The sequence below is a fragment of the Amblyomma maculatum genome, chromosome 5, assembly GCF_055883805.1.
Source record: "Amblyomma maculatum isolate TAMU_Amacu chromosome 5, ASM5588380v1, whole genome shotgun sequence".
NCBI lineage: Eukaryota > Metazoa > Arthropoda > Arachnida > Ixodida > Ixodidae > Amblyomma > Amblyomma maculatum.
In genome coordinates this window covers 136,394,990-136,420,207 of record NC_139348.1, presented here as the reverse complement: position 1 = coordinate 136,420,207, position 25,218 = coordinate 136,394,990, and the positions used below count along the sequence as shown (strand labels likewise).

Genomic DNA, 25,218 nt, shown 5'->3' with positions numbered 1-25,218 from the left:
TGACCTACCTGTGAACAACACACAGGCAAAATTGTAACATCAGGAGATAATGCAGTGCATTTGAATGTAATTGAGCGTGCCTCTCATGATGTTTGCATTATGAAGGGCATCAGTGCACAGGTAGCTGCCAAATGTGCATTAGGAATGGACGCCGTAGAAAGTAGAGCTAGTTGGTCAAATGCAGCATTAGCTACCCGCATGGGTGCACATAATTATTATTGAGCGAGATGGTGTGTATCAGCTGAGATTAGTCATTCTTTTACATTTTATCAGTGCTAGGGCCGTACAATGTTTTTTTTTTTTTCTTTAATTTTTCAATATTGTATTGGTTGAAATTGAGTGCATTCCTGGGAGTTTGTAATTAGGGTGTATCTAAAATTTGATGAACCATTTGAAAGCTTAGATTGTGCTGGGGTGTTTTTACCAGCAATACCAATTAGCTTCAAATAGCTTGTACCCAATTCTGCAAGTGAAGCCTTCCTTTTTGCGTACACACGATGAATTGCCCAGATTACTTCGAATAAAAAAGCACTATCATTGCCCAGATTTTTCTGCTATATAAATATATTTCTATCTTTCTCACTGCATTTGTGTGTGTCAACACTTTTTGTCGGCATGTAATATTTAGTACTAAATGCTTTATTGCAGCTCGTTTTCAAAGTGCAGCAGTAAAGAAGTTCTCTCCTGGTGTGCATTCATTGAGTTGCTAAAGCTAGCCACTTAAAGTAGTCCTTAATTAGCAGCCTAAAGTGCAGCAGTAAAGAAGTTCTCTCCTGGTGTGCATTCATTGAGTTGCTAAAGCTAGCCACTTAAAGTAGTCCTTAATTAGCAGCCTAGATGGTGTCACGAAATTTGTATGCATTAGAGACGCACGCTGTGTATTGCGCAGTTTGTGAGGCTGAAATAGGAGAAATATTACAATTAGCCAGCATTGTCCCAAGGCATGCTGGGACACCTGTAAAAAAGGTAATTCAAATCTGTTCCCCGTCTCAGTGTGGCAAGCACATGCCTACTTTCCTATTCACTCCCAGCTGCCACAATTGGTGTCGGCTTTTACGATCTTTCTCTGTTGTGCTGCTGTTGGATTGTCCGTGTTGCTGAGTGGCATTAATGAGTTGGCCCGCTCCCTAGGCACCGACGCCCCCCCCCCCCCCCCCCCCCCCCTTCCCGCCTCCTTTTCGGTATGCGTTTCCTATCCCATAATTTATTTCCCCCGTGCTTGCTTGTCGCTTCCAAGCTTCCTCTCACTGGGCATGCACTGAATGCCTATTCACGAGGTGCCCGAATTTCATTAACACTAGGGCCTTCGTGTTCGTATGCAGCCAGTCATTTTAGGTCCCATCGAACGTGACATCTGCTTGACACTCCTTTACGTGTACAGTGTGTGTCGCTTGGTGCTAACAAATAATTTAAATTCGTAGTGTTGGCTTCAAGGCTCCCTTTTTCCTTTTTAATTCCTTGTGTCTGTTGGTTTTTCTTCATTTCTGTCCTTGTCCTTTCCTTTAGCTTTTTAATTTTTTTTTATTTTTGCTTTCAACCCTTTTTTTTTCTCCCTTCCTTTATTCGTTCCCGTTTTATAATAATAATAATAATAATTGGTTCACAGGAAAGGAAAGCCGCAGTATCTGTTACACTTGTTCTGTGGACACCTGACCCTCACTGTAAGAAAAGGGAGGAAGGTGGGAGTGAAAGTGGAAAGAGAGAAAGGGGTGCTGGTAGTGGAGGACTCTTTAGTAATTTCGACCACCTGGGGATCTTTAAAGTTTTACAATTTATACAAGTTAAGGGAGTATAGCATGCACCTCAGTTGCAGCGCTATCCATGGGAGACATGTAGTATAGGTCTGCGGGTCCATACTGTCGAGAACAGTGGTTTACAGTGGTGCTCTCTTTTCTGCTGGTGTCTCTCTCTCTCCCGCCTCCTCTTAGGTGCTGGAGACGTGTGTGAAAAACTGTGGCCGGCGGTTCCACCTGCTGGTGTCCCAGAAGGACTTCATCCAGGACCTGGTCAAGATGATTGGGCCCAAGAATGACCCGCCCACGGCCGTGCAGGAGAAAGTGCTCAGCCTCATTCAGGTGATCGCTTTTCATCCCCTCAACATCTTCCTTTCTCGCTCATGCACAATTTATAAATCTGTCAGTGGCACAAAGCCACAACTTCCGGTTGCTTTTCGGGCATTTCTAAGCGGTTGCCTTCACTCTCGGGTATCTCAGCATATGACCTAAAGGGTAATACATAACCTGTACACACCGCAGTTTATTTTGTGCATACAAAAAGGGGGGTAACCTATGCCAAGGAGACCCTGCCATCTTCCTCATCCAGAAGCAGTTTCTATGTACTGCACCTAAACACTGATTAAATTTCTTCAATCTTATGGTTGTGTTTCTCGTCCTAGTACAGCACCTGTTTTGTCACTAGGTGGCGCTTACTCAGAGGTTTGGTATGGCCAAAGCATCCAGTCTATTACAAGGCAGTGGTGTGCCATTGCAAGAATGGCACCTTGTTGTTCTGTTAGCAACGGTGGAGTTCTGAAGAGATGGAGATCACTTCTCTCTGGAGTGTGCATTGAAATGGTTCTCTAGAACATTACGAATCATTGTGGCAGCAGTAACTCCGTGGCACGTCAGTAGCTCTGTAAGTAACTTCAACTAAGGTAAATAATTTAATTGGTGTTGTGACAAGCTTGCGATGTCTGATAGTCAGGCTCTGGGCACAGCTGTTGCTTTGCAAGTTTAGTGCCAGTGGAACTTACCACAGTGTCATGCTTCAGGTGAAAACATGTACTGGTAACCACGTACTGGAAAGCACATACTGTGGTAGTAACCACAGCAGACGCCAAATGAGCCATCCTTACGGTTCTGTTATAAAACAATGCCACACTCATTTGAATAAATAAGATTGCAGTAAAGCACTGCATGGGGCTTTAAATGTAGTAGTATATTGAAAGGGAGGTCGTCAAAGCTAGTTTTCGAAGCTGTTTCTTTCTTTTTCTTTTTTTTAATGTCTGCCATTGCTAATTGTTAAAAACGTCTGTCTTGGAAAGGGTATGCTTACGCGTGCATCCTTCCACCAAGGCCAGTCATAGTTTCAGAAAAGGCCGCATCTGGCTATGGCAGTTGCCGTCTATGATCATGAATGAGGACTTGTGGCATGTTCCTCAGGTGACATTCTTCTCTTCCTGCATGTTAAGTTGGTCCTGTCTGTTCTTTTTTTGTTCATCGTTTTCCAGAGCTGGGCAGATGCATTCCGCACCCACCCAGACATGCAGGGAGTAGTCCAGGTGTACACGGACCTCAAGAACAAGGGTGTCGAGTTTCCCATGACGGACCTGGACAGCATGGCTCCCATCTACACACCGCAGAGGGTGAGGTGGGGTGCTGTCACTTGGCTTATGCAGCCTATCTCCGGAGATGGCCCTTTGTGATTAAGTGGGCACCGCCGTGGTTGGGTAAACAATCACTGCATCACCCTCTCTACCAGTGGAAGTAAAACTTCTTAATCGTGTCTTCCTTGCCAATATTTTAGTTGCAGGCAATGGTCCTCCACTTTAAAATAAGTGTGTTTTTACATCTCTAGGGGGAAATAAGTTTTCTCATCTGCGGAAGTTAAGGACAACGAAGAGAGCTATAGAACGAAAAATGGTAGGGGTAAGAATGGGGTAACGTCAGGCTCACATTTAATTGGCTGTCCCCCATTTATTTCAAGCAGGGATTCTCAAACTGGTTTCAAAGAGCCATCGTGTTCCTTGGAGTGTGTTTTGTAATCTTTAAGACTCGTGATACCATAATTTCTTACAGCAGACATTTTTTACTATATGTCCGGCTGTTATTAGCTGAATTTCAATGTTTTTTTAGTGGTCTTCTGTCTTGTATGCTTTTTTGTATGGTCACATTATTCACTAGTCTGGAGGTGGAAGCCTGGACACTCAGGGTGTCTCAGCTCCTTTCCAAACCTATTTGGGTCCCTCAAGGCTGATAAAGTGGAGAACCTTTATTTTTAGATGCCATGTTTTCAAACAGGGAAAGACAGTTGATGCATGCTTCGGAAGGCCATAAGTGGATCGCCTACCTCAGAGTGCACTGAGCCGTACTTGCCTGCTGATGATCACTGTCCTTTATACTCACTACTCTCCCCGCACCCTCCCCTTTTTTGCAGAGCATTCCGCTGACAGCACCGCCGCCATCCACCCTGCCCAGGGTGAACCCATACGTGGCCCACGGCGGCCGCCCCATCGCGCAGAGCGAGGTGGAGTCTGGGGCTCTGCCCCCAAGCCCCGTAGGGCTGACACCTGAGCAGCTGAGTAAACTGCGCCGGGAGCTGGACATTGTGCAACGCAACATGACTGTCTTTGGTGAGATGCTCACAGAGCTGGTGCCCGGACAGGAGCAACGCAGCGAGTGGGAGCTATTGCAGGTGGGTGCACCCTTCACTGTCATGGCTTCTCTCCTACGAGTGATGCATGAGCTGAAACTTTGGTCCTGCGGAGTTGTCGGTGGATTCATTCCTGTGACTGTCTGCGCCACCGAAACATCTGAAGTGCTCCTTTTGCACGCACACTCACATCTTCCTCTCTTGCGCTTTCGAAATTGTTTTGCTATGCCTTTTGGGCATACAAGCGTTAGATGATTTAGCTAGGTACTGAACCTCCAGTGCTTTCACACTAGATATTGCCAAGAAGTGCAAACTATCACGCAAGTTTGGATTTTTTGAAGTTTAAAGTATTTGTCGGCTACTGTGTTATTTTGCAGTTTTCGTGAACAAAACACGTGATTTCTTTTGTATTGTCATTTTTTCGATGCCATTTACTGATATGTTGTGTAGTGGCTCCCTTGGTGCACCTTCCGCCTAGGGAATTTTTATTGGCTCCGAGCAAGTTTTGAAAAGTTGGCCAGTTTAAGACTGAATGCCTGATAGTCTTCCATTGGCGGGGGCTTGATTGACAAACTTGTCTCCTGATGGACATGTGGCTTGGCTTATGACTGGATATCTTTATATTAAGGAAGCCAATAGCCATCAAAATCGAAGAGCGCATAAAATAATGATTTTTTAATTATTATTTATAGTGTTCAATCAATTTATGGCTGAAAATTAATTGGTTTGAAAGTAGGAGAAAAAAAAAACAGCCACATGCCGCCAGAGGGATCTGAACCTATGATGCTTCTACATATGTATGTCATGACGAGCCTCTCATTTCCCCATAAAGTTGTCTTGTGATTTTTATCTTGACCGGGCTGTGCTTCCTCTTGGTGCAGGAACTGCAGAAGACCTGCCATGCCATGCAGACAAGGGTGGTAGAGCTCATCAACAAGGTGGCCAACGAAGAGGTCACAGGTGGGTAACATAATACGTCGAAAGCCAGCCTCTCTCTCTCTCTCACTCATTCACTCACACACACACTCACTTAGAAAGTAGAACGATTGCTTTGAAATGGGAGGCGGGAGGTATTGGGAGGAAGATGTGATTGCTTATGGTTCAGATAGTTCAACAGCTGGGTCTGTTGGGAAGGCCAATGCTGGAAACAATGAGCAGCAAATGCAGTGACAGCTGAGCATCAAAAAATGTGAGAGAAAAAAGACCAAAAATTCTTCGTTGTCACACCCCTGCTTAAGGGTAACATTTTCAGTTACCAATTGGTGACTATTCTACAATATCTTTTGGCGCACGCCTGTATTTCGTTTTGTAGGCATGGTCGTCAGCATAACTGGGCACATGCCAGCGCAGGGGGTAGCAGAGTGTAGCACCACCTGCCATCTTCCATGGCTGGCAGGTGGCAGACAGAAGGGATGTCAATCGTTTCCCCACGTTCAAAGTAGAGAGCGCACGGCAACGGTTGGCCTAGTGGTTTGACGGCATGGTGGAAAGTAGAAAGGAAGATGGTGGCTGTGATGGGAAAAACCCAGAAGTTGGCTGTCACCGAAGGAGGCGGTTAAGAGAAGGGCTGAAAAGAAGTGCAGTCTGAGGCTGATGCCGCACGAAATTTTCAAAAGGATGACTACAGCAAGAGAATGTGTCTTGTGATCGTGCAGGTGATTAGCCTAGGCCCGGGAAACCCGACCGCATCATGAACGCAGAAGGCTATGACGAGAGTGAAGTGGTGTACAACAGGAGGCCAAGAATGAATGTAGAGGAGGGGGATATGGCTAGAGAATTCTTGAAGAGGACAGCAGTCTTGGAAGATATAAGCATAGGGTTAAAAAAATCAGCCACGGTCTAACTTTGCTTAAACCAGTTATTATGTGCAAAAGGAGAAAGGCATGACTTGGCACGGATGTTCTTGGCAGTTTTTCATTGAGAGATTTCCACAGAACGTGGCAAAATGTTGAACGTCTTCTTTAACTCTTGTTTGACTCAATTAATATGTGCAAAAGCACTGCTCGGCACGGTTTTTCTGGCCTATCATTGAGAGGAAGTGCTGAACGCTTTTGGTTGGTTCAGTTTTCGGGGAAAGGAAAAGGACAGTGGCTGCCTTACTTCTCGGGGACGCCTACACTTGCAGTGAGTGGCACACAGTTGGACAATACGTATGTCGTCGATTTGAATCTCTCACCAACTAGGATCAAACTTGACTGGCTGATGGATGCTATAAATGGGAAGCGAAATGGTGTGACACCACCCTGAATGCAGCGCAAGGAACGGCTGTGTGACAATTTCGATACAAACATACAGGACATCTGTGTTTCTGCTTTCTGCGAACATATGCTGAGAATTTCACTCATGAGCCATGGAAGGCTGTTGCCCTAAAAATGGAAAAAGAGGGTACAGCAGTGGAAAGGTAGAGGGGCACCACTCACGATGAGGTGAGTGAGGCACAATGGTGCTACCAGTGCTGGCACCTCTTTGATGGCAGGCAAGAACTAGGAAGGAATTGAGTGCCAGATCATGGGCGGTTGTGCGGGAAAATGCAGAGTAGTCTCTAACTGCATGTGTATAGAAACGTCCGTCGAATTCTTTACCTCAGCTTATCGTAAAACCAAAATATCTTTTGAAGTGCACTCAAATTTTGCATTACCAAGTATCGTATTCAGGCACTTTTTTCTTACCGTTGCAGCGACAGTGGTATTTTCTTATATTGCCTTGTGCGCAACCATCCCAATGGAATGCATATGCAGCTTCTGCATTGGTACTATTATCTTGTCATTCTTTTGTAATAATAATACCATATTTACTCGAATGTAACGCGAATTTTTTTAATGATTTTTGGCTCTGAAAGTCTACCCTCACGTCATCCTGCGATTGGGTTGGCCTAAAGCAGCGTCGGGGTGCAGCTATATTGAATCCGCCACCATTCTGTTTCGGTTTTTACAGTTTTACGATGTTATGTTGGCAACGTGGGTACCAGGGAAGCCAAATAGCCAAATCCCAATCTATCCAAAGACAAAACGTTGCACCTTTTGTTTGTGAGCTCAGAATCACGTGCCCTTGTTCACGCGCTTGTCGCATCATGCACAGTGGATTAGCGCGTTTACTTCTGTTATCGCATTTCGCACGATGGCAACGCGCCATGCACGGTATGGCGCTTGCCTAAAAGCTATTGTGATAGCAGAAGAAATCGGAAATTCTGCAGCAGCTCGACGACTAGACTACTAATCTACCTTACATAGGTGGCAGATGCAATGGGAGGTGATTTTTTAATGTGAGCCTGACCGTAAAGGCTTCCAAATCATCTGGGAGGACGAGAGTGAAAAGGAAGGCTCAGTTTCCGAGAACTTTGCCTCCAACGACAACGACAAATGAGCGTTTTTGATTAGACTGCAATGGTCATAATGTCTATTAAAGGTACTTTTTCAAGCGATCATCTCGTGTTACATTCGTGGTTTTATTTTTTTTCCACTGGGCAATATGGAAAGTCTCCCCTCGCGTTACCTTCGAGTAAATACGGTAAGTTTCGTATGCGAATTTACGTGTGCGGACACAAGTCATTGCAAATTTTATTGTAATTTTATAGGTCATTGCAAATATTTATTGGTTGTTTTTCAAATTCTGCATGGTTGGGATGGCACCTTTGTACAATTATGATGCAGTTCTTTAGTAAGCTGCTAAATACAGACCTATGATTATTGTGTCCCTTTAAGCTAGAAGTGACACCTATTGCTTACCTTGTATTTTGTAAACATTAGCTTGGCATGTGAGCCGCTTTTGTTTGGCCCTGTGCCACTTTACACAGTCTGCTCTCTCATTGTCTACCCCCGATAAACGGCAGGTGAACTTTTGCGGATCAACGACGACATGAACAATTTGTTCCTGCGTTACGAACGCTTTGAGAAGCGGAGGACGGCCATTGTCACGGGGCAGGTCAAGGACACCCCGGCTGCTGCCACGGTCAACATCGCTCAGAGTGAGGTGGGTGAGGGGCTCGACACATGCTTGTGGTTCCCTGAGGTTGCTCGCAAGTTAGTAATTCGGTTCTTCGTGAAATTTTTTACGTGACAGCGTTAAACGCCCCATTGTTCATAAAATCCAGCATTGTCGGCGAAAAATCATGGAGATGATGGCTTTGGCAGGTGATAGTTGGCAGGTGGCATGGCAGGCCGTGTCAATTCAGGCTTCACCTTTGAGGCGGAAGGGGGCGACCAGAATCCAGCCTTCCAGGATCCTTGCTAGACATGCTGCCTCTAGGCCATGCAGGTTAAATAGAGTCAGCAAGCACATGAAAGAAAAATGAGGAGCTTCATTGCAAGGTGCAAAAGAAGGCCTACAGTCTCTGAGATAAAGGAATTTTTGTTATTAATGGGAAGTACTAATGGAGCGTGGAGGTAAATTACTAGAAAGTAGACGGAAAAAAAAAATACATGCCGTCAACGTAATTCGAACCCTTAGCATTTCAAGTTTTGCATCCGGTCGCGAAATTCAGAAGTATGGAGGGTTTGGATCCCACAGGGATGGGAGCATCTGGTTGTTTCGTCAATTGTTTGTTAGGTCCTTTCTTGTGGTTAAAGCGAGGGGTTATACAGTCGAACCTCATTATAATGAAAGCAGTACGAGGCGCAAGAATTTGTTCTTTATATCTAATATTCATTTTAAAAGTACCGTATGTGTGCAAATTCCTGCAAATAAGTCTGCTAATAAAACGAAACAAAATGCGCGCTAATATGAACGACTCAAGGGCGCAAAAACGCACGATCTATCAAGCGTCAAATTTTTAGTTTTTGTTTTGTTATATATAGAAAATTCCCATAGAAATAAAGCGTAGATAAACCAATTAGTTTTATCCGATAATTTGCTTTGTGTTCATTATAGCGAGGTTCAACTGTGTCTATGTTGAGCAGTATTTCATATAAAGTGGTAGCTTGCAACTTTGTGCTTATGAGTACGTGTGGGAAAATAAGGGCACAAATTAAAGGGTTACTGATCACGTGAGTAGCAAAGGGAACAGACATAAACGAGAATCTGCAAAGGGGGCTGGCCAGTGGGAGCCATCAACGCTTTGTGTCATACCCTTAAAGCCGGAAGCTAAGTGTCCCCCAGTTTTTAATTTCTATTTTAGATGGAGAAAAAAAGGCCGCTGAAATTTTTGTTGATGCAAAATTTTATGTAAATTTCTTTTCTGGTGAATTTCAATCATGCTTTGAAGTTATTATTATTATACTAACAATCACCTACCACTACGCTATCCCATTATAAAGTGACCTCGTCCAAACGCTGTAGTTCCCATCTTTCTATGCACTGTTTTTCTCGACAGCTGTCGTAAGGCATTTTTGGCCCTCAGAGTTTAAGATTACCTACGTTCTTCCCCGTATTTTTCATGGAGAGCGCAATTTGGTTATCCCAAATCTGATACCAGCTTTTGTAGAGCAAGACGCACTAAGTTCCTGAATTCCATAATAGATTTCCGGATTAAGTGTTCGTGGTTACTTCAATGAATGCATTATTGTTTAAGAACTCCATTTTAATGTTTTAAGGTTTCTTTCTCTTGCCTTGGTAAGGTCCAAGAGAATGACATTTATGTTTGTCTATTTGGTGAGGCTCTGGAAGTGTGTAATGCATATGCTGTGGTGACTTTGCACAAAATTTAACAGCAAATGCTTGTATACATCTTCAGCGCATAGCAGCATGCCAGAGAATTTTCTTGTGTGGCAGGGCGTGGTTGCACGTGTCCTTGTAGGCTTTGACCGGCCTGCAATATTTTGTAGTTTTATTCATTTATTGTTGTTTTTGTTGTTGTTATTTACCAGTGGTGGTGTGGGTACATGTTGTCTTGACATTGCAGGGTTCGTCTGCAGCGGACGCAGCACCCCTTATTGACCTGGGGGAGCCAGATGTGACCAGCGATTTCCAGAAGCTTGGTAAGTTTCGGAAGAAATCTGACTTTTTTACATTGAATGTCTAAATTGATTTCTGGCTGACGAATTTTCACTTAAGAAATGCGGCTCAGTCTTCCAACAGCAGGCGAGAAAGGCTGAACAAAAAAGCCTTGCCATGGTGGCTGTATACTGGGTGTCTCAGCTAAATTTGATCTAAATTTTAATAAAGGCAGTGTCGTAGCTCAGTGAAAGCGACAGTGTCGTCAAGAGCCGTGTGACCTAATTTTTAATGTTATATATTTTTTTTATCACAGTGTTCAGTTGATCTAGCCGGCCCTCAAAATACTCAATCTGCTGTTTTTCGACATGATCTATACAGCTTCCAGACCAAGATATTTTTAATTCTGGAGCCAGAATGGAACAGGTTAGCTGTGTAATTATTAGCTTAACAAAACTTGAAGGTGGGCTAGATGGTGCATTGCAACTTGACGAAATGTAAAATCGCACAGGAAGACACACACAGTGTGTGTTTTCCTGTGTGCTTTTACCTTTCGTCATGGTTATGTAATTAGCAATCGCTAATTACCTATCATTGTGGAACGAAAAAAAAAATACGCTGCCAGCTTAATTGGCTCTACCTTCTCAGAACACTCTGCCACGAAAAGAAAATGGCTTACGTATCCCTGGGATTCCCTGTTCTATATATTTCGGTGTGTAAGTTGCATTTTTTTTTTCTTTTTATAAATTCCTTGTCACTGCTTTATATACAGCATTGCAACCTATATACGGTGGAAAACAACTTCTCACCATGCATCTCTTTTGCCTTGCCGAGTAATTGTGCTTGAAAAGAGAAGCGATGCATAATATGGGAGAAAACTTGAGTTATTTTTGAAACGTTGCTTTGAGTAGAGCCACATAATCTGAACACGAGTGGGCCGAATGTGGCGCCTGCGTGAACCGCGCACCACCTCCACATCCACTACGGCTGGTCTAGTAATATTGTCTGAAGGCTTTCATCTTGACATCACTTAGTTTCGGGTGCATCATGCAGGCCACCTTCGAGCCATCGGAGTTACGGTACAAAATTCATTCCATGCCATTGAATATACGCAGGAGAATAGCGGAAGGTGGTCATTCCGAAGACTCGTTAATGTTGCAAAAATATTATTAGAAGCGGCACACAAAAAAGCATGCTGGCGAGAGCTCGATAATTGTCTGCACAGGAAAGGATCTGCAAACATATATTTTCGTCACTTTCCGTGCCAAAGGGACTCTCAGCGCCTTTTTATGGTACTTAGCAAATGTTCTGTTTGGTTTATGGGGCTTAACGTTGCAAAACGACTCAGGCTATGAGAGACGCCGTAGGGGAGGGCTCCGAAAATTTCGACCATCTGGGGTTCTTCAACGTGCACTGTCATCGCACAGCACACGAGTGCCTTGCTTTTCGTCCCTATCGAAAAGTGGCTGCCATCCCAGGGGTTTTTCATGCGAAAGCTTTGTTTTCGTCACATTTATTTTTGTCTGGGCCATGGAGTAAAAGCTGAGGTTGAGTTATGAGTCAGCGCTTGTCCTCTAGCTTACTTTTATCTTGTCTTGTGTCTTCCTGTTCACACTGTTTTTATTAACATTAGGACGTTAAACCAAACCAAACCCTTTCTTGTGACCACATCTTGTTCAATGAGTTTCACGTTGTATTTTCTTTTTTTCTCTTTATTTCTTTCTTTTTTGGTGCGTGCTTCCATGGGTGCTGCAACCGTGATGACCCGTGTCCAGCGCTGGGTGGGACTGGTGGTGCAGGTTCAAACCCGGCGGCCAAACCTTCGGGCGACGAGTTTGACATGTTTGCGCAGTCCCGGCACAGTGGCGACGCTGGCTCCAAGCCCAGGTGAGCGAAGAGATGGCAGCTTGCTGCACCTTGATGGTGCATAGCACAGTCGCCAGCCGAGTTTCCCAGAAAATTATTTGTCCGAATAATTGAACTGTCCGAAAAATGCCACACCACGGGTGGCATCACTAACCTCTGGCAGGTACTGCCGTTGCCCAATTTTTACTGCGATCATGCACCCTGCATAGCTCATACACTACGGTGTTAACACCTTCAATGGCAGTGAAGAGCATTCCGTTAACTGGAAGGGAAAAAAATATTGAGTGGCCAAACCTATTCAAGGCCAGCCCGTCCAATCAACTCTGTTTAAATTTAATTTGGCATATTTCATGACAGTCGAGGGAAACTTGGCGGCGACAGTGAAGCCTGTTTGCACTTGTATAGGGCTGAAAAAAATTTAAAAAATGTTGTTCTTCGAAAAGAGTTCCTATATAGGTGGTAATAAAGTTTTCACTCCACCAACCAATCCCCAAAGTATCGCTTAAGTTGGTTTCATCCAAATGTTGACTTTTGGGCTCTAAAGAATCCGAAATATTGGTCGTCAAATGGGAATGTTCTTATGAGATGCGTGACGGCTCCTCAATAAAGTTTGAAATATTGTGAAAGTTGTAGTATTGAGTCCGAAAAATCGGCCAGTGCTATGGTTACCACTCCTTCAAATGCTCGGAGAGGCTGTTTTTGCTGAAGTCTGTTTAGATGCTGTCACGTTATCATTCAGTACTCTTTGGAATTTCAAAGTTAGCACTGAGCCCTGTCCAATAAAAGGAGACAACTTGAATTGTAGTTGGTCCCAACTGTATTTTCAGAAGTTCTAATATGTCATTTTTGCACGTTTTTTTGGATAGCCGAAATAGTAATTCGGCAGTGGGACGCAGTTCTTCCTAGGAATTGATAGTAGTGAAGAATTCCACGCAATCTATCTTTTCCGCATGTTTTGGCACCTCTGGGAAATGACGAAAGTTTGTCAAAACAAACGCGTCTGAAAGATGTGGCCACGATTTGGTTACACAAAGCATCAACTTGGTCTGCTGCAACTATCTGTTACATGTGCCTTCGACTGACATGAACTGTGCATGTGCAGTTTGGGCTGGTGGTTTGTTTTCAGCCAGTGAAGCTGGAGAAGAGGAGGAATGCATACGCAGAGCGGCCATGTCAGAAAGGGGGATTCTTGCCTTCTGACTGAAATCGGGAAGCGGTAGCAGACTCAAACAGGAGCCATGATATGTGTGCAACAGATAGCCAATGATCTGTCACTGTGACTGTGGGTACCGAAAGGAAATAAATGTGGGTGGTAGCACTGATAGATCAGGCCCCAACAGGTTGGTAACGGGACTGGTTAGTGCAAGACAGATGCAGTGGAAAGTTTACTCACCTGATGGCTGTAACCATGATCGCTCGCATGATAAGTCTGGTATTGGAGTGAAGGGGAGCGACGGATGTTGGGTGTTAGTGGGTAGGGCACCCTTTTCTTGCTTGTTTATTAACTCTTATCAAATCTGGGTCAACAATTTGGCTTTCGTATCGTTGCTTAGCGTGCATACACACCTGTCTCGTGCAGTGGCAGCACGTACGCGGACAACACCAACATTGACCAGCTGGCAGTCGGTCTGGGCGCCCTGGCCCAAGTCCGAGGACAGAAGGTGAGGGGGTGCAACCTTGGACGACCATGTGTGGCGTTGCTTTATGCTGGTATACGACCTGAAATGCGCTAGTAATGTGAACCTGTACTGGAGCCGGAAATTTGTCTGTAAAGGCCTCTGTGTGCATGCGTCTAAGTTTGCAGTGTGTTGTGTGTGGCTTGCTTTACCTTTAACCTTGAAGTCGGGCTCGATGCAGAAGCGTAAGGAAACTGTATTGACGCGTTCTCTTAAAGGGCAGCTTCGGGAGTTTTTCTAGCTAATCGTATTCTAAGAAAGTGTATACTATATAGGTATTTACTAATTACCTCCAAGCTTATGCTTCATTTTATTGTGCCATAGATGAGTTTTGTTTGCTGGTTCCCTGACCTTGGTTGAGGTAATTTGTACAGACAACACGTCATTTTTGACATCACGAACATTCCCTGCATGCTTCTACCTGCTCTCCATTCCAGCCTAATTTTGAGTGTTATGTTACGCCATCTCGGGCATTTCATGAAAGAACTCATTGTAATTTCAGACGCTTGCCTAAGAAATAACCATTTAGGTGATATCGTCGTTGGCGCATAGTTTTCACCTCAGTTGTACGGACAGAAATATTTGAAGTGTTCATTAGGTGAAATTACTGTGATTCGAATGGTCATTCTCAACTAGGCCTACGCACTGAAGGAACCCATGGAGTATAATATTCGCCCCATTTCTAATACGCTCCTTTCTAGCTTGAATTTCGCATTATTTTTTTTATACTTTCGGCCCCCTTGAAGTCTGAACTAATGACGCGTCGCTATGCATATTCATATGGAGGCTTGGCTATAGGCAGGGGTACTGCACCAAATGGTTATTAGGTCTGAAAAATCGAGCAATCGGTAGCAGCACACCTGAAATTTCATGTGCTCATCCAGATAATCAAGCATGTCTAAAAAATGAGGGGTCCAAATTTTTAGTCAACTGTACTAAGCCATTCTGTGCACGTACGGCTAGAAGCAATTTGAAAGGAAACACAGGAGCGCGTGTCCTCCACGCTTTCGAATGCACTGTCGCCACTAGGCCATAAGAATCAATGGTAAAGGCGTATCCAAAGTAAGCCTGGTCGGCTGCTCTTTGCCACCCATTCTCGGCTTGTGCAAAGCGCGGAGGCCACGCGCTCCCATGTTCCCTTCAATTTTGATTTTGCTTCTAGCTGTACAAGTGTTTCTCCAATGTTGCTTTCGATGGCATCACTGTGTCGCACAAAGCACCAATCCCGTCAATAGAGCTTAGTTTAAATTTTGATTTGCAGTTTTCGCAGTTTTAAAATGGTTTCACTCACTCGATACTTGGAAAAAAGAACTTTGCTATAATGAAAAAAAAGGACTCGGAGGAATGTGATGTAAATGCAAAAGGTATTGAAAAGTCCACGGAGCTCTGGAAGCTTAGATATTGTTTTGGCCTTGGTGTGGCCAATATCTGACTTCGCTGGTTAGCATACACCAACTTCTCTGTTGATGCGACGTAACTTCTAGTTAATATGTGCCTCTCCCATTTTTTTGTTACGCACAAACTCGCGCATCTTCCCAACCCTCAGTGAAGCTGGCGCTGCTCTGGGCCAGTAAAGCATTTTCCAACCTTTTGTAAAAGTACAGTCAGAAGATAAATAATGCCAGTTACACTTGTACTAGTTCTCCTGATGGCCATACCGGTATGGCATGAAGATGCGTGAAAGCCAAGCTAGAGCCCTGGGCAGAAGCCTTTCGTTACAGTAGATGGGGTTTAGCAGTCAGGTTGGGGCCTTTCCCTTTTAAAGTGACAGAGCCTGGCCTTGTTCCATGTGTATCTTGAGAGATCAGATCTACCTTACTCTTACATCATTAGGAAAGCCTCTCCTGAAGCCAACAAACTAAGCTTGTATTCGTATTAAAGTTGCACCTGTTAATTTGTCCGCAAACTTTGCTAAAAGGATGTCTACGGACTATTGGCTTTAAGTTTCAGACTGTGTAATGAGGAGGGGTTATTGCCACCAAATTGCTAATGAGACTAGTTCTCCTCCTTTTTTTTCTCAGCACATACTTTCCCATACTTTCCCATCAGTGATTTTTCAGTATTCCCAGTAGTATTTTGCAGTGTTTAGTGTGCCCTTAGTACTTGGTCGCTTCTCTTTGGTAATTGATTGCATGTTGTTGCTCTGAGCCTTGACTGGCCTTACTTACCGCCGTCTGCTCTTATGTTTGTTCTGCTTGTCTTTGGTCTTTGTGTGCATTGTTGTCAACTTGTGTGTTGCATTGTGTGTATGTTGACGCTGGACTTCCCTGATGCAACAACAGGTGGAGTCGGACGCCCTTCACGAGGTGAGACTCAACACCGCTGTGCTCTCTGCTTGTCGCCTTTTTTTTTTGTTTTTTTTTGTTTGTCGTCTGCTTTGTCACTGTGTATCCGACGAGAGAAAAAAATCTTTGTACATATTTAACCATGAATTTAGAAACCTTTGCTAGGAGCATTTCTTGGTATTGGTATTTTTCTCTATTTGTTTGATTTTTTGTGCATGCTGGCAGTAACATCTTATTTGGGCCAAAATAAAGGATGGAAATGTGTTTAACAAGGAGTGGAGGATTATCGCAGCCATATAGCCCTAGTGTGTAATGTGGTGGAATTGCGCAGTGAAGTAAAATAAAAAAAAATTGCATTACATGGCAACCTCTGTCCCAGGTAGCTAGGAATCAGAAAATGGGAAAGCCAAAATTTTGAGGCGGCGGAGCTGGGCACTATAGAGGTAGGCAGAATCATTTGAAGTCCCACTACATAATAAATATGCAGTTCAAGGGGAATAACTCTTGCATAAAAAGTTTTATCGCTGGTACAGAATGTGGAGGAACACGAACATACTTCTTTGAACATGCTACAAATTTCTTCTTTGTGGTACTTCACATTGAGGAAGCGTTTGGTGACCAAATTATCGCAAACCATGTTTATGCTCAATAGCTTGCCTGCAGTGACTAATACTGCATACGTCGAATGTGATATGAGCTTCGTAACAACTGTCAAGTTTTAGGGGGGTAACCTTGGTAATGCGTATATTTGTTTTTGAGAGTTCGGTGCCTTTAGCTCATCTGATGTGGGTGTGGGTGGAGATGATAGTTAACCTTAACTAACATATACCACTTAACACCTCTGGCTGACTTTCGTGTGCAACATGGTGGAAAGTGCAAGCAAGTCGGCTTCTGTTTCTACCATTAAAAAAAAATGCTTTCCTTTTCTTTTATTCTGGTCCATGCATGCAAGCAACTCTCTTTGTGTTGTTGTCAGTTGGTTTTCTTTTCCTTGGTTGAGCTTTCTTTTCCCTCTCACTCCTGCATGATAGATCCACAGGGAGAGGGACTTTGACGAGATGGAAGAGTGGCTGAAGGAAAAGGTAGGTGCGCTCGAGATTTTCACACAGGGATTTGCCAAAATCGGTGCCTCTTGGGTGGTACAGCATGCACAGAAAAGCTGTAGCCGCAGAGCAGCAGCGTTGGGCGGTGTTTGCTGGGCACTCATTCATTGCATGTGGTCGAGAAAGCTTAAGAGGGGAACCCCTGAAATCGTTGTTATAGTTGTGTTTTAATGCAACATATCCATATACGCTGTCTTGGCGACTATTCGAGTCAAATTTAAAAGCTCTGTGTGGACCATAAAATTTACAAATTATCAGCAACTGCTGCTTGCTACTTATTAGGGAGACGCCCCATTGGGCTCACAAGTTACTGGGTCGCGACGAGGCACAGTGCGTGCAGTCAAGACCCGTTTTCTTCTCTTTTTTTTTTCCTTTTTTTGTGGTGCATTGGCGTCTATAGGAGGGTTAGGCATCATTTTTAATGGCCAATATTTTCAGTGTTGGTGAAGCTAGCTGTCAGTAACAATATTTTTTCGTTGCAGTGATGATTGATGGAGTACCAATTGCTGGAGTGCTTTTAACCGTGTAATATTGCTGGGTTCTTGGTTCCCTGAAATATAGCACCGGTATATACGAATGCAAAGCAGATTGCTGAACAGCAACTGCAGCTTTACCATTGTGCAGCATACAGACCTCACTTAAGCTGCACTTGAGGACAAATTGAGGCTGATCTTTGTCAGTTGTATGCTGCAATCTGATTAGTGGAAGCCAGGCTACTTGCATTGGCAGTGGAGCTCTCATAAGTCAGAATAGGAATGTTCAACTACTTCAAGAAGAAAAAAAAAAGATTGAGGCTCTGAGAGCTTAATTCACACTTATAAACATTCCATTTTTTGCCAAATTTCACTCAGAAAATTTTCTGAAAAAGGAACAAAATGTCTTTGAAGAGAACATCACCAAAGTACAGTTGTGACCAAGGAAACTGCACAAACTTTCTTGTTTGTGGACCTACACCAGTGTTATTTTTTTGCAGTGATCATGGGGTTTAATTCTCGTAGCGTCTGTTGGAAACATAATTTTCATTTTGAATTGAGTGCCAGGAAGAAAATATTTCACTTTCAACTCAACTTTTTATTAGTAAATATATGTATTTTGCTTCTGAGCAGGTATCAACAGAGCCACAAGAAGTAGTAACTGCATTTGCTAGGAACCATTGCTAGGAACAATGGTTCCGTATCTGTGTTCGGGCACTCAAGTCATTTTTACGCATTGTCCTACACCTGCTGGTTATTCTACCCAATTTCTTTTAAGGTGAAAGCATTTCTTGGCTCATGCGTGCCGTGTACAGAAAGTGTGATCAGAAGTTTTTTGCACTAGCACGTAAAGAAGAAAAATTTGTCGTCTCCACTGGGAATCAAACCGCTATCCCTCCAATCCCCCACCGAGCGCATAAATCACTACTTCACGCCGGGCTCATGAGAAACGTCTTAGTTGTCCTTATCTAACGACAAGCCTGTCATCTCCGTAGCAACGTAGGGGGCACTACTGGGCTTTGGTGAAGGATATGAGAAGAGAGTACCACTATTCTAAGCTGACACACTGAAGTTGATAAAGATGGCCCCACCCCGAAAAAAAAAATGAAAAACTCTCCTCGAATGTAAGATTCGAGTAAAAAGGTTGCAGACTGCGCTCAAGTCTGCTTAAGAGTGGAAATGGTGAAAGCCACTTTGGAGGACTGTTTTCATTAACTGTGTCGTCATTGTCATCGGTACTGTCGACATCAACATTACTATCGCCACTATCTCATCAACTAAATGCACTGTCGTTGTCATCACTACTAGTATTACCATTAACTGCATCTTCATTGTCACCACTATCATCACTACTGCTACTTTCATCATTATCACCAAGTAAATGCAAAGTCAATGTCACGGCTACTATCATCATTATCGTTGTCACTAACCGCAGTGTCAGTGTCATCGCTACTATCATTTTTACGCTAGATAAGGTAATTATGATCTGTTTCTCATGAGCACAGCGTGGAGTAGTGGTTTGAGTGCTCTGCTGAGAACTGGAAGGATATTGGTTCGATTCCCAGTGAAGACAGCAGATTTTTTTCTTTAAGTGACAGTGCGATGGACATTTTCTGATCACTTTCTGTATACAGCGTGCATAAGCCAAGAAAGGCCTTCGCCTTAATACGGTATGCGGCCACTTGCACGTGCTAGCCAGAGTTCGGAATAACGGTCCAATTTGAAGCACACCCTTGATAGCACTCGATCAAATGCTTGTTCCAATTTAACATTGCATTTCAGCTCAGTAGATTATACCTAAAGTGTTCTTTTTTTTTTTTAATTATAAAACATGACACAGCCTTCCTTCCAGTTTGTTAAGCTGCTAGCCTCTCATGCGTGTCTGTGGGCTCGGTAACTGCCATAGACGATAGAGTGAGGCAGTTGTTCATCTCTTTTGTTTTTGTTTTTTTTGAACATGAAGCAATTAGTTAGGCTTGATCCTACGTGTTCAAAACACACTCTTTTTTCAGGGATTGCTACGTCATTGTTTTTGTGGGTAGGGCTGAAGAAATGGCCGCATTGTGCGTGGGAAGGGGGACACTGCCCTGCCATTTGTCACGAGAGCCCCCCGATTGTGCGCTGGAGACGTGTTTGAAGCATGCCAAGCATGTGCTAGTTATGCCTTTGCCTGCCGTTTGTGAGCCTGCGTTATTGCATGCAATGCAGGGTTTTAAGCTCGGTTATGGTTAGTGAGATGAGTGGATGCTTGCTGCTACTTCAAGGACTCTTGCCGTTTACACAAGAACAAAGTAATAGTCTTATATGAAGTAGCATAGTTTAGATTGGAAAGTTCTCTTTTTCTTCTGTTGCGATGCGTCCTTCGAGGTATGGCACATGGCATATCTCCTTGAAATGAGCGCCAGTTAGGCGCGTGCTTTCTTTCCTGCAATTAAGAAACCTCGGGACCAACACAGATATACGAACAACCTGACCTTTTTTTTTCTTGCACCTGCATTTTGTCGTTGAGGCTTTCATCGCTTTATAACTAAAACGGTTTATTTTGCGGATACTCGAAGCGTGTTTTGAAGTAAAAAAATATTGTGTCTGTGTCTTTAACGTTTAAAATACCCATCTACTGTATAGGCGTGAAACAGTTTTTTATATGTGTGTATATGCGTAGCGTTTGTGACAAGGGTGTAACTGTAATAGCAAATCCTTTCTTTCTTTAGCCATCAGAGACTGCACAGGAGTCCATCACAAGCACAGGTACGTTCAGTCCAGTTCACTTTCTATCTTTAAAAAAGAAGGACACGATAGAATCATTTAATTGCAGCTAAAATGTAGTTATGAGAGGGTGGCAAACTAAACACTCTGGCAATTTAGTCTACCATTAGGCCATCAACGTTTGATGTTTTTGTCGTTGCTTTTAACAGGCATTCGCTTTCATCTCCCTGCCTCTGGGGTGTCAACTGCAGCTGTGCTTATGACAACGTACAATAATCGAACAAAAGAGCGGTGGTTAAACTTCTGGAGAGAAGCGCACTCGTGTTTCCCAGCTTCTCATACACTTGTACACTGAGGAAAGTAGAAAATATAAATCAAGAATGCACAAAACATAACTCGAAAGGTATGGCTGCATAGTTTGGTCTGTTGCATATGCGCTCTGCGGTGAAATGTTTTTCTGAAATTGGCACGTGTGTGCGTGCTTGTGTGTGTGTGTGTTCTGCTTTTACTGCGAGCACAGTTTCTATTCCAGTTTTTTAATTTGCCTTTGTAAAGAAAGCACATACATATATATGTGTGGTTATTTTGCTTGCCTGTTTTTACTTTGGTGTGTGTGCATTTTTAAAACCATTTTATAATTTTTTTTTTGCTTGCACCATCCTATCTACTTCATTGTCTTCGGGGAATCAGAGTTTGACCGGTTCCTAGCGGAACGAGCGGCCGCAGCAGAGCGGTTTCCTCCAACGACCACAGCAGCGCCTGCCACAGTGGTGCCAACGCCCATTGGCGGGCCGGCTATGCCTCCCGTGCCGCCACCATCGAGGAACCGGATGGAGCGGGATGAGAAGACAGAGAACAGTTTGTTTGCCCTGTAGGCACCGGGAGATGGGGGGGGGAACTAGAAACCGGTCTGTGTATGGACTTTGTCACGTGAGAAAGGGAAAAGAAAGCAGCAGCACCTGCCAAAGCAGGGCTGTCAGATTTCTGGAGTTGTATTATGGCATTTTTTGTGGATAGATTTATTTTATAATGTGTCCTGCGGTACCACTGTTTTATGACAGAGGGTGTGGGCGGGGAAGTGAGGTTCTTTTTTCGTTTTTACGAAAGTCGTTGACCACTTTTAGGGTCAAGTTCACGTGCCGGCTTTTGTGGCACGGTCTTTTAGTACATTGTACAGGTTTGAAAATATTTGGTCGAGTAGGAGCGCCACCTATACCACCAAAAAACCGGCATCTGAATTGCGTTTTCAGTTCGGTTACTCTGTCCAGAAGCACCAATTTGTCCTCTTCATACAGCACTGATTAGGGCCTGGCCACTTAAAACAGAACGCGTGAAAACGATGCGCTCTCATAGTTTGCACAGTTTATTATGCACTGTCCTGTCAAGTTATAACGCTCTGATGCCATGAGGCATCGTGTGGGATTTATTTAGAAACTAATTGCATATTTAAAAACGGCACAGTGGGCTTTCTCTTCGGGCAGGAACTGTAAGGCTTCCTTTTGGGGCAGGAATGAGGGAACCTTGCTTGCAGCCAAGGCTATAGAGCAGTGCTTCTAGAGAGGTGTGAGGTTTGTTTTTTCATGCGTGACGCGTCTACTGATCAATGCCGCCTGTGCAACACCCTGCATGGGGTGGCCATCACTTGTTAATTACCCTCCTGTTTTCGTCATCAAACGGTGTGCTCTTGTTCCCATGTTGGCTCTGCAGGCTTGTGATCATTGCTGGCAGCATGTATACTGTGATGTTCTTTGGGAATTACACACCCTATTGTCTGTCGTCCTTCTTCCTCTACTCCATGAATCCAGGCAAGCCTGTAAATCCGTGGGGGTGCCTCATAGCCTCCCATAGTTAATTCGAGAATTTTGGTCTTTGTGAGGTTGGTTTCTTGAAACCTGTAAAAAAAAAAAAAAAGCATCTGTTGTTAATAGTAGCAGCTTGAATGCGCCTTTGATATTGTCTTTTAAAACTTTGACAGAATGGACACAACATCTTTGAGTGGCATTAGTACGAGCAACGTGACAAACTGCTTTGTCCACAAATCAACCTTTCTAGAGGCATTTTGTATCACTGTGGTTGAAGGCATGGCCGAGCTGTACCATGCAAGCTCGCAGCACGTGCCGAAAACGCATTAATGAAATGTTCCTGGCATTGTTGAGGGTTCAGCAGTGCATTTAAACAAAGCAGCTTGGTGCAAAGTCATTTAATATTAAAGATTAGCACTTTGCCTCGTGCAGTGAGCGCGCATTTTGTCTTAAGTCAGATCTGCATTGAAATTTGCGAATTCGCAAAGTTCGTGAACCACTGACACGATGAGTGGCACTGTTGCATCATCTCTTTACTCTTGACGGGGTAAAAAAAGTGCGCTGTTATGATAAGACAAAGAGCCATTAACAGCTCTTGAGACTGACAGTGGTTTGCTGAAATCAGCAAGAGAGTTTTGTCATCAAAAACATTTCTTGAGAGAAGAATAAACAGAGTGAAGTTGAAAAAGAAGCTGCCAGTGCTTGCATTGTATTTATGTTGCATTATTCCATTCTCTCTGTGGCACAGTTCTTCGTATTCTGTTTAAGCAGCTCATTGTCATAGGAAATAGAAAATTAAGAAAACTGCACATGCTTGTCACACGACAAATGATAGACTGCATCACCCATTTGCATAGTTTAAGCACGTCTGCAACAGCTGCGGCTATGTGCAATGAAAACACCACTGCGGACGCATACTTTACGGCATGAATCCCATTGGTCAGCACTGAATAGTTACATTTATAGTTTGGTTTGATTACAAGACAGTAAAAAAATTGCAGCAACTCTTCAAGGTTCAAATCTCCGCATAAATTAACATGCGAGTCATTTACTTTCGACCCATGGCATATGCTATCTTTGTGTTGCTTTTTGTGATGCTTTAAAGGCAGAATCGCCACTTGAAAGGTTTCCTGTCAAAAACGGAGGTTGTACCTGTACCACTGACAGTACAGGATTATGCAGTAGTGTCTCAGTGTTATCCAAGGCGGTCATGGTTGCTAAACTTATTGTCACATTCCATTGCAACGGCAAGAATGATATGCTTCCCTTGCTATGCCGATCCATTGTTACGATGCTGATGGAAAACCTGTTTTTAGCGCACGTAAAGTGGCCAAGGTTGTGTGCTCATTATTGTGAAATGTGATGAATGTCGCTGACCTCAGAAGTCAGTCTAGCAAGCATTGTTTAAAGACTGCATGCAATGCTGTCGGCTCCATGCAATCTTTTTGGTGCATGTAAAATGAGGGGCATTTGAGTAACGGCTTTCTTTATATTTGTTTTAAGTCTGTGCTCTGGGGTCTGTAACTCCTTTGGTTGTTGTAAGAGATGCTTCTGGCTTTCTGGTGACCATGCACATTTCTCTTTGTCTCAAACTTTTTTTCACACTGTGGCATTGACCTTTATATCATTACGATTAGTTCCTATGATTTCTATCATGTTTTATTTGTGCTGAAATTAACTGTAATGACTGTCATGTAGTGATTGCCAATTTTATGTGTTATCACCTTTTGCTCCCTCGTGTGTTGCAAATGTTACGGGCTTGATGCTTGCCTAGGTTTCGTTTTCTTGTGGAAGCCTGGTAGTTGTCACATGGTGTAGGAGGCCAGCAGTGACTTGTTTCTTGCAATCGGGAGCTTGCATGGGGTCCCTCTCAATCTTGCGAATGGGGGCTACTTGTTGGCAATGTGTACAGGATAAATTTATGCCCCAGCACCCATTTAGGCAGCCTCCAGTGGTTTGTGCCATCAGCTGTTGAGCTATGGATGATGCAACACCGAAATGGTCTCAAAAGAAAAAAAAAATTGCTTGTGGCCTGTCTTGTCTCGGTGAATCGTTTTTGGTCGGCAACATGCATTGGAAACATGTTTTACCAAGGCAGGATGAGGACGACTTTCGACGAGAATAGTAACTGCGAGGTCCTCTCAAGGGTTGACTTGCGGTATATGCACGCGGGTTAGACAGCGGCCATCGTAACAGCTGCGCTGACGCAATGTGCTTACCGCGCATATATTTCACATGTTCGCAGTCTCCAGTGAGAGAGATGTGTGTAAAAGAGGAATGCTGTAAAAAGCGAGGGTTCTTGTTATAGGATGCGTGGCATGCATCTCTGTCTATGCACTGCTTTATCATAGCGACTTTAAAATCTCTCGTTCACAGTAGAACAGCGCACAAAGCTTGCACATTGCTGTCAGTTTTGTCTCTAATATTTGGTAATGGTCCGGATGCGCGTGATGTCAGCTCGGAATCGTTTCCATAGAAATTGAGGCAACGAAAGCCGGATCGCATTATGATGCCGTTTGTCTTATGCAGAAGCGCAGACGGCTCCGATCTTGCAACAATGTGCTGCCGAACTAAGGTTACCGCAGTATGCAAGCTTTTGGGTTCAGTACGACTGCGAACGAGCCAACAATGCGGAAAGAAGGCTGCTACGACGAAATTTCATGTCGGTACATGGTTAAACCTAAAAACAAAATGAGGGGTATAGGGCACTACGGCTTCCATCTGCGGCTCCCCTTGCGGATTCTCGTTCGCGTACACATATACTCTGCCACTCTTTTAATCGCTAATCCCTTAACTTGTGCCATATTATCCCACTAATACTCTTGCATGCAATTACAAGCAGCCATGTATAAAATAACCCGACATAGAGCCCCGCTTAACCATGCAAGCCATACGAACATGCTTGCGTGGACTGTATAGCATGTCAATAATACTAAGGTACTGAAGCGTTCGATTGTCTTACCCTCCAAGCTGAATTGAAAAGTTACCAGTGTGGCCATGTCACACAACCGGCCGGTACGCGGCCGTATCTCAAATATGCCAGATGTACCATGTATGGTGTATCTGCC

General features: G+C 43.8%; 1 protein-coding gene across 3 annotated transcripts in view; it reads left to right on the top strand.

Annotated features, from left to right (window-relative positions):
- The window catches only part of LOC146189674 (TOM1-like protein 2), a 32,382-nt gene extending 8,197 nt beyond the window's left edge, over window positions 1-24,185 (top strand). The window contains exons 4-15 of one of the 3 annotated variants that reach the window (XM_084604443.1): window positions 1,929-2,075; window positions 3,230-3,364; window positions 4,156-4,413; window positions 5,253-5,331; window positions 8,201-8,340; window positions 10,208-10,283; window positions 12,015-12,126; window positions 13,685-13,766; window positions 16,064-16,087; window positions 17,098-17,148; window positions 20,354-20,390; window positions 21,039-24,185. In XM_084604443.1, coding sequence (XP_084460569.1) covers window positions 1,929-2,075; window positions 3,230-3,364; window positions 4,156-4,413; window positions 5,253-5,331; window positions 8,201-8,340; window positions 10,208-10,283; window positions 12,015-12,126; window positions 13,685-13,766; window positions 16,064-16,087; window positions 17,098-17,148; window positions 20,354-20,390; window positions 21,039-21,223 — 1,326 coding nt within the window. In that variant the 3' untranslated portion in view covers window positions 21,224-24,185. The remainder of the gene's footprint in view (window positions 1-1,928; window positions 2,076-3,229; window positions 3,365-4,155; window positions 4,414-5,252; window positions 5,332-8,200; window positions 8,341-10,207; window positions 10,284-12,014; window positions 12,127-13,684; window positions 13,767-16,063; window positions 16,088-17,097; window positions 17,149-20,353; window positions 20,391-21,038) is intronic. The other 2 variants (XM_084604444.1, XM_084604445.1) reach the window with 2 other exon arrangements.
- The last annotated feature ends 1,033 nt before the right edge of the window (window positions 24,186-25,218 follow it).